A 9,561-nucleotide genomic window follows, 5' to 3' on the forward strand; every position below is an offset into this window, starting at 1 on the left:
GAAGAGGGTGGGATGATTTGGGAGAATGGCATTGAAACATGCATAATATCATATAAGAAACGAATCGCCAGTCCAGGTTCGATGCATGATACTGGATACTTGGGGCTGGTACCACCCAGAGGGATGGTACAGGGAGGTAGGAGGGAGGGGAGTTCAGGATGGGGAACAGGTGTATACCTGTGGCGGATTCATGTTGATGTATGGCAAAACCAATACAATATTGTAAAGTAATTAACCTCCAATTAAATAAATTTGTATTTTAAAAAATGAGATTCAGTAGCCGAAAGAAAAAGCCTAAACTTTCCGCCATCTGACGCCATCCCTCCCTTTCTCAGATCTTCGGAATCTGCCTGGCCCAGAACCTGGTGAGTGATATCGAGGCTGTCAGGGCTAGCTGGTAAAGCGCCTGCCACAGCCACTTCCAGACACTGGACAGACCCAGCCTTCCTGACCCTCCAGTGCGCCCACCTGACACCCATGCTGCACGGACTCTGACCTCAGAGGCATCCCGCAATCCCAACTGATGGAGCTGCCAAGAACTTAGTTTTGGTGGGGGGTAAAACTGGGAAATGCTGCTCACTGACAGAATTAAAAAATAACCAGTATGAAAGTCTTTGCGCCATGAATCTCTACTGTAGCCATGAATTTCTGGAAGGTTGGATACTTACCAAATGAAAAAAAAGGAAGGGTGGGGGAGCCAGATGTACTAAGTTTGTGGAAGCGTTGTTCCTGCTTCAGTGATGGGAAGGCTGTCTTCTGTGCTACGGCCTGAGGAAGTGTGTTATTTCTGACAGGTAGCCCCTTACCTGGGAGGGGTGTGTTTTCAGCATCCCTTCACTGTACGTTTCAAGGAACTGTTAACAACCATCATCCCAGGAAGAGAACAGCTTGCCTTTGGGTTCCCATTTTGTGACTGCATTTGACAAGGAGCTTGGGTGGACTCTTCTGGTCTCTCCTGGCGTGTGTCCTCGTAGAAGTTGTGTATTCCTTGCGTGCTGAGCAGGGGCTTTGGAACATTTCACGATGCTGAATTCTAGCAGGACAGATCTTTTCTGTAAGTAGGCCTGAGCTTTATTTATCAATGAAATCCAAGGAGAAAATGAGGTTAACGAAGAGGTAGTGAATGCTGCAGCCCTCCAAATTAGTTTTGGGGTTTTTTTTTGAAACTCTGGCATACTCTAGGGTTTTGTTTTGTTGTGGGCCCCCCTTTTTTTGTCTTCCAGAAGCAAAAGCTATGATACAGTTTCTCTTAAATTTTAGGGGTTTTTTTCTACTCAGCTCGAATATTAATTTTTTATATAATCTCTCTGCATGACCTGTGAATCTGAATCCACCAGCTCCTTTTCATGCCGTCTATTCCTACAAGCCTTTATAAATGTTCTTCTGTCAGGATTTACTTCGTGGGTCTGCAGCCTGGAGTGGTGTGTCCCGCCCCCCGTCTGGGAAGGGACCAGCGGGGCGTCACAGGGGCGTCTGTGGCCTCAGTGTCTGAACCATGTCGATCGATCGTCATGGCCTCTTCTGCAGGCTCCCTCTTTCTCTGGGAATGGAGTTAAACCCAGTTCTGAAATGGTGTTGACAGAGTCAGAAACTCCTGATGGTTTTCTCCTTCTGGTTTTTGTTTGTTTTTATGAAACAACAACAAAAACAAACCCAGAGTGCAAGACCAGAGCAGCTTCTGTCCTCAGAGCCGACTCACCAACAGCATGGCAACGAAGCACAGCCGCCTCAAGGGGGAGTGCTGATTGGCCGAGAGTTCTGTGATAAGGTGGGAAACACTTGCAGAGACTGCCGCTCGCCCTGTCCCCTCTCCAGGTGGGGGGTGGGGACGAGTTTTGCCCCCCAGAGTTTAATCCTAACTGGTGTCTACCAGGGTGTCAGCAACCCCGGGGAGCAGATCTTAATCTGTGGGAAAACCGCAGGCATGTCTCACAGAGATGACACATTTGCCCACACAGAACTGGGCAGCCAGCTAGCATAGCTTGTGGAAACTTAGCAAGGTTTTCCATTGCGGCCCCATGTTGCATCGCTGTGGCTGATGAACGTGTCCGTCTGCTCAGCGAAAGGACAAAAATGCTTTGAAAATCTAGTCTCCAGAGTGAAGGTGTGTATGACTCTGCACGTGTGTTTTTGTGTCTCAATGTAGTTAAGAGATGTTCATTCCATCTTCTGGCTGTGAGATAATTTTATTTCATCTCTGTTCCCACCATTGTTGTCATTCCATGTTGATTGTCATTCCAACCTGGAGAAGACTTGAGCCCTCTGGTTGGCACTCTTGTTTGTTACCTCATTCATTCTCCAGTGAACTCCACCTGACCAGTTGATTCAGAATCAGGCCAGCTTCCCTTCCTTTGGCACATCCAGTAAAAGGCCAAACAGCAAGTCCAAGTTCTAAATTTTAATTAATCACCCTTTTTTTTTTAATATACTTGAGAGTGGTTATAATAAAGGCTGTCATTAATAAACTTGGTTCTACCTTACATGGAGTTCTATCTGTCTTCATTCTCTCTTGTGGTTGTGAAATTCTCTAATCCAGTGGTGATCACACATTAGCATGCATTGGAATCTCCTGGAAAGCTTGTTAGCACACAGATTACTGGGTTTGCCACATCCCCAGAATTTCTCATTTAGTGGGTCTTGGGTGGAGCTTGAGAATGTGCATTTTTGACAAGTTTCCAGGTGAACTGTTGCTCCATGTCTGGGAAAGACAGTTGTCAAGGCACCCCTCTGATCAGGTTCTCTCAGAGTGAAAAGAGAGAGAGGGAACATTTTGTGTCTGGGGAAGGAAAGGTCCTTTGTGCTGCTGAACACAAACTAATGAGAGATGGGGCAGAACTGAGGATGTAGGAAATCTGTCTCCGAAATCACTGTCTGCGGTCACCATCACCTGGGGACCAGGCAGAATACAGATCAGGCTTTGCCCCTAGCAATCCTGGAGTGGGAGTCAGAGCTTATATATTTTTTAAGAAACTCCCATGAAAATTTAACACACAATAAGATTTAGGACCCATAGATCTAGGTAAATCTTAATAAGCTCTTCACAAGCTCTTTATGGGAAAATAATTTCTAGCAGTCTCTTTGAGCAGGATTCTTAAAAACCCACCTGAGTTTTTAAGATTAAAATATCAGTGTATTGATAAATGTCCTTTCATTGTGAACTATCTCTGCAGAAGGCTTCTGTCTTGCACACTACTAAAGACTTTTTTCAAAGATAAAATAAAAATTGAAAGTTCATACAGTATTCTCAGACCTTGACGCTGTGTTCCCATACTTGTTTGAGATACAGTGTAGCTCACTTGTCTGGATATTTGAGACAATGTTATTTTGTTATTATGGCTATAAGGAAATTTATCAGGGGTAACTGGAGATAACCAATTCATATTTCTTGAGTTTTCTTAGCTGTGCTGTAGAAATTATGTATACATGTGAGGTAATTGGATCTCTTTGTTCAGAGCAAACTCTGGGCCAACAAAGGAGAAATGTCATAGCTCAGAAGTAAAAAAGATGCTTTGTCTACAAAGCTTAGAATTTATAGGAAGTTTCTTCCAAGTTTGGGAGATAGACATTGGAGGATGATTATTGGATTTGTCTTTATCTCTCATTTGACCAGTTGCCCACAAATAGCATTCCCTTCTGTGATTTACAAATATCTAATACAGTTTTTTTTTTTAATGAATGCAGGAATTCAAAAGTAGAATTTCATGTCATGAAGCACTTGAAAAAGAAGTGCCTTTCTTTGTCCTTTCTCCTTTTTTTTTTCCTCACAAAAAATAAACCTCTCCTTCTCTTTCAGCTTTCTTCCTGCTCCAGGTCCCTGCCACCCTTTTCTCAAGGGGGTGCTGAAAAGTGTTGCTTGGCTTTTTCTTCTTATGCAGCCCGCTTCCTCCTCCGGGCTTTGTGCGTGCTGGTTGGCGGGGGTGGGGGTCGGGGGAGAGCAGGCATGGATGCACTAATTCCACAGTTTCCTGTTTCCGGCGGGCTTGGACCGGAGCCCTGGGAAGCTGGTGGGCTGAACAGTGAGAACCCCTAACCCAGGGACCTGGCAAGGCCCTCCCCAGCTCCTTTATCATTTATTCCACGAAGCCCTCCTCCTATAGGGAGATCCTGTGGAGACCTCCAAGGAAGGACTGGGAACCTCTCCATAAACACTGGCCAACAGGGTTGGTGGCCAGCTCTCTCCAGGGAGGCCAGGGGGCTGTTTCTTTGTGATGCCTTCCGAGGAGGAGGAAGCCTAAGCTTTGAATGAGAAGGAAAATGCAGTGTTTGGAAATACTCTATCTTGGCCTTATTGTGGTGACATGATAAGGTCTAGGCATGACAACAGACAAAGCCGGTGTATCTGGTTGGGGGCAGGGGTCAGAGAAGGGAGGCCAGACTGCTTAGGGACCAAAGCCATCTGTAAACTTGAGCCTTTCTTTTTGGAAGAGTTTGCAACAAAAGAGTTTATAACATTAAAGTTTTCAAGACTTAGTTAAGGGATACAGCTTATACAGTTAATTGAATAGTTAATTGAATACAGCTTCCTTTGGGGGATTTTCATGCTGAGTAGTTCTTGTGTAAGTTTGGCCTCCAAGGGGAGGGATGCTCGAGTGAGTCCATCTTGATTTCCTTTAACCCAAACCAAACTCCTCAGGACCTGTCCTGGCCATGCAATTTACCCCTTCACTTCCAGGAACTCCCAAAAAGCTGAAGGAAGAGCAGGTTAGTTCCTGGGCTTCACTCTGTAAAGCTACTCCAAAAAGCAAACTGTAGCATACAAACAAGGTAGCAGTTTGCATGCTGTTGCTCTTCACTGACTGTGTAGTTGCAATTCCTGTGCAAGAGGGCCAGCTAGAAAGCTGCCTTTTAAATGTGCAGTCGTCAGCTTGAGCTAGCTTTTGCTTTTGCAGAACCTCTAGTTTGAAAGGAACGTTTTAATAGCCTGCCCTCTAGTGGCGATCAGGTAAAAGCACTCCTGACAAGTTGGAAGAGTGACCGCACTCTATTCAGAGGCACTAGCTCTTTGGAAGAACTTGAGGGTGTACAGCCATATGTAGCTTGCTGAGAGTGGGTAGGTGTTCTATTCCTTTGACATTCGTGAAAATGACAGAGCTTACTTTGGAAAGTCGGGGAGCAGGTGTTAAGCTCCCTTCACCATCTAAGTCCTGATATTGCTGCTGAAACTTTCTGGGGGCACTGCAGCAATATGTACAGGTTGAAGCTGGGCCCTGCCCTGCTGCCTAGAGTCAGACAGAGTTTATAGATGGGGTGGCGATGGTCTGAAAGTGCTAATCTGCGGGCAGGAAGCACTGCCTCTGTTGAAATGCCTACCAAGGAGGAGAGGTGAGCTGAACTTTTATACTTTCCCCCACCCCCCCACTGGCACTCAGGGGATTTCTGTGGCCCCCAGGGTCCTGATCTGCATCTCAGTTCCTCTTCAAAACAAACAACACTCCTGAAACAAGGATTAGACATTCCTTGTATGAATATTTCCTCTGAAAGCTCCCCTGTGGATCACCACGTGGAGGTCCCCTTGATCTGAGAATCTGCAACGGTGGTTTTAAGGGCTGTGAAGTCTGGTGGAGTGTTCCCGACTATACCTTGTGTTTTAGGAGTTTGTTACAGATTGAACCATGTCTTCCAAAAATTCATGTGAAGCCCTAAGCTTCAGGACCTCAGAGTGTGACCTTCATTTGGAAATAGCATGTGGGAGATGTAATGAAGATAAGGTCATACTGGGTGGGTTCCTACTCCAATAGGTTATTGTCTTTATATAAATGGGAAATTTGGACACAGATGCACGCAAGAGAATGCCATGTGAACGTGAAGGCGGAGATTGGACGATGCATCTGAAAGGCAAGAAATGCCAAAGACGGGTGACAAGTCACCAGAAACCAGGAGAGAGGCATGGAGTTGATTCTTCCCCAGAGCCTGCAGAGGGAACCAGTCATGCCAACACCTTGACTTTGGACTTTTAGCCTCCAGAGTTATGAGACAATAAATCTCCATGGTTTAAGCCATCTACTTTGTGGCATTTTGCTTCAGCAGTTTCTAGGAAACTAGTAGAGTCTGAACATCTATTGCTGCCTTTCCTGACTTGGGCCTTGCTCTCTGTATTTGCTTTAAGCTCTTTGAAAATTGCTTTGATGTGTTTTGTGGGACATTTAAGACATAAGCAATGTTTTATTACATGATGATTAAAAGTGGTCACACTGCTGTATGTGTTTCTTTGAAGTAAACCATCTTAAATGCAACTTGTGAGATGGATTAAAGTCTTATAAATAAAGCAGTTGATGTCCAGGACAATGCTTTCTTTAGTCTTGTTACTTTGTGACCCATCAGCCCACTAATTCACCAACCCCTGCTGCAAGCCAGCTAACAGGTGTGTGTGCTATTCCAAGTCTTGAAATAGAAGGTGACATTCACTGAAAGTTTACTGTGTTCCAGGCACTTTGCTGTAAGCACTCTGCATGCATTTTTGAGGAAAGGTAAACTGAAAAAATAAAACCACACTTGCGGAAAATACAGACTTCACCAAGAGCTTACCGAGGCAGTGCTGCTGAGATGGGAGGAATGCAAGCTAATGGCAGCAGACCCAGCGGAAGAAGAGAGGCCTGACCCGGGCCCCTGAGGGAGAGTGAAGGAAGAGACTCCAGGGCAGGAATGAGGAGGTGAGTGCTGCTAGGGATGTGGGGAGGCCCTGGAGCTTCCAGAAGAGGGGAAAAGCATGGATAAGCCACGAGAAGTTCAGGTACGGAGAGTCCAGGAATTGTGGCCAGTCCCTGGCCCATGTCGGGCACTCAAAAACTTGCTGAATGACTTGGGTAGGTAATTGTGGAGATGGGTTTGAATGAGGAGGTAACTGATGCAAAGTAGAATTTTGGGTAAAGCTGGACAGTGTCTGCAGTTACAACTCCCCTGCCATCTGATTCACAATTTAAAAATCTGTTTTAAAAAATCAGACTTGTCTATCAAAGCATTTTGTAGAAGGCAATAGTGAGTTTTTTGGTAACACCCCAGGCCTTCTAAAGAAGGGACCATAGCTTTGCAAACTGGCAAGTCAAACAGTCTTAGAGCTCTGCAGGCCGTGGGAAGTGCCATATTTTATCCCTGTTCTGAAATCTACCTTTTTCCTCCATCTAGTTCCACCATCCCTCTGACACTTCTATGACCTGGGGGCTGGCATGGAGCTCGCCGTGTGGCAGGAGGGGACATTGCCCTGAAGCTGGCAGAGGTTGGAGTTTGTGTGTTCCATGGTAGTTCTCAGCTCTAGTTACCGTTAGGATCACCCAAGACCTTTAAACAAACCCCCGTGCAGCCCCTCCCCATCCCTGTTTTAAAGCTTCCAGGTGGTTTGAATATGCCACTAGGGCATCTCAAACTTTATACACATATATGATGTGGGTCTTAATTTACTTGGGTCTAAAGTACCTGGAGCCTGGCGTGCTGCGATTCATGGGGTCGCAAAGAGTCGGACACGACTGAGCGACTGAACTGAAAGCATCCAGATTTGGGAGTTCTCTGATGGCCTAGTGGATAGGATTCTGAGCTTTCACTGCCATGGCCTGGGTTCAGTCCCCGGTCAGGGAACTGACATCCCACAAGCTGTGCGATGTGAGCAAAAAAAATAACAATGAAAAAAAGTAAAAATAATCTGGATCTGATTCAGCTGGTCTGGAGTGGAACTAGAGAATCTGAGGCTCTGCAGGCTCCCAGGGGACGTGGATGTCCTCTGCAGAGCACGCTTGGAGAGGTAAGGGCAGTCTAGAGGTACGCCTCATGTAGAGCCATGCAAAACCCCTGTCATATTGATATTGCTGGTCGAGATCCTTCCTAAAAGTTCAGTTCAGCCACTCAGTCATGTCTGACTCTTCATGACTCTATGGACTGCAGCACACCAGGCCTCCCTGTCCATCACCAACTCCCGGAGTTTACCCAAACTCATGTCCATTGAGTCGGTGATGCCATCCAACCGTCTCATCCTCTGTCATCCCCTTCTCCTCCTGCCATCAATCTTTACTAAGCTGAAATTTTCAGATCTGGGTAGGAAAATAAAGGGTGATTATACATGGGCAATATGCATATCTTTGTTACATACATTTTGATTACAAAATAATGCAGAAAACAGAAAAATAACCTGTATTTTCATCACCTAGAGGCCTATGCTGGTATACACCATCTACAGCTATGTTACTGTGTGTGTCTTTCCGTTACTTTCATGTTTGTTTTAAATTGTATAATATGGTTTATACTGTTCTTTAATCTACTTTTTAAAAAACAGCATTTTCAATATTAGTGAATATTTCATACAATAACATTTTAAATTTACTATACTCTATATACTGAACTAAAAAGCCTCTCGATGAAAGTGAAAGAGGAGAGTGAAAAAGTTGGCTTAAAGCTCAACATTCAGAAAATGAAGATCATGGCATCTGGTCCCATCACTTCATGGCAAATAGATGGGGAAACAGTGTCAGACTTTATTTTGGGGGGCTCCAAAGTCACTGCAGATGGTGATTGCAGCCATGAACTTAAAAGACGCTTACTCCTTGGAAGGAAAGTTATGACCAACCTAGATAGCATATTGAAAAGCAGAGACATTACTTTGCCAACAAAGGTCCGTCTAGTCACAGCTATGGTTTTTCCACTGGTCATGTATGGATGTGAGTTGGACTATGAAGAAAGCTGAGCCCCGAAGAATTGACACTTTTGAACTGTGGTGTTGGAGAAGACTCTCGAGAGTCCCTTGGACTGCAAGGAGATCCAACCAGTCCATTCTGAAGGAGATCAGTTCTGGGTGTTCTTTGGAAGGAATGATGCTAAAGCTGAAACTCCAGTACTTTGGCCACCTCATGCAAAGAGTTGACTCATTGGAAAAGACTCTGATGTTGGGAGGGATTGGGGGCAGGAGGAGAAGGGGACGACAGAGGATGAGATGGCTGGATGGCATCACCAACTCGATGGACATGAGTCTGAGTGAATTCCGGGAGTTGGTTATGGACAGGGAGGCCTGGCGTGATGGCAATTCATGGGGTTACAAAGAAGACACGACTGAGCTACTGAACTGATATACTAGTCTATTGTATCGATCAAGGGTCCACATGACGTGGTGAAGAAAATTTGGGAGCTTCCCAAGACCCTCTCAAGTCCACAAGCTCAAAATTTTTTCATAGTATCATAGGACATCATTTCCCTTTTTAGTACCTTCTTTCCAAGTATAAGTGTCATTTTTCAGAGACTACATGATGATATGATATCACTCTGACAGCTAATGGAATATGTGTGTATTTTTGTGTTTAACTATTTCTCTCTTTTAATTTCTAATATAGTAAATATTCATGGAAATAACCCATAGACACAAAAACTCTTCAGGGGCTTAAGCCATTTAAAGGGATCCTGAGACCAAAAAGTTTGAGAACTCCTGATGCAGATAAACTATAATTGAATTAATCAACCCATCACTATTAGAAATTTAGACTCTTCCCAATTAAATAACAGTACAGTGAACTTTCTTATACATTACTCATACTTTGCACATAGATACCCTGGTGGCTCAAATGGTAAAGAATCTGCCTGCAATGT

At 44.7% G+C, this 9,561-nt stretch overlaps 1 protein-coding gene across 1 annotated transcript in view; it reads left to right on the forward strand.

The window, feature by feature from the left end:
• Nucleotides 1-6,282, forward strand: part of TSPAN5 (tetraspanin 5) — a 187,206-nt gene extending 180,924 nt beyond the window's left edge. Inside the window, exon 8 of the mRNA XM_004009684.5 lies at nt 336-6,282. Coding sequence (XP_004009733.1) covers nt 336-401 — 66 coding nt within the window. The 3' untranslated portion in view covers nt 402-6,282. The remainder of the gene's footprint in view (nt 1-335) is intronic.
• The last annotated feature ends 3,279 nt before the right edge of the window (nt 6,283-9,561 follow it).

Source organism: Ovis aries, chromosome 6, assembly GCF_016772045.2.
Source record: "Ovis aries strain OAR_USU_Benz2616 breed Rambouillet chromosome 6, ARS-UI_Ramb_v3.0, whole genome shotgun sequence".
Classification (NCBI taxonomy): Eukaryota; Metazoa; Chordata; class Mammalia; order Artiodactyla; family Bovidae; genus Ovis; species Ovis aries.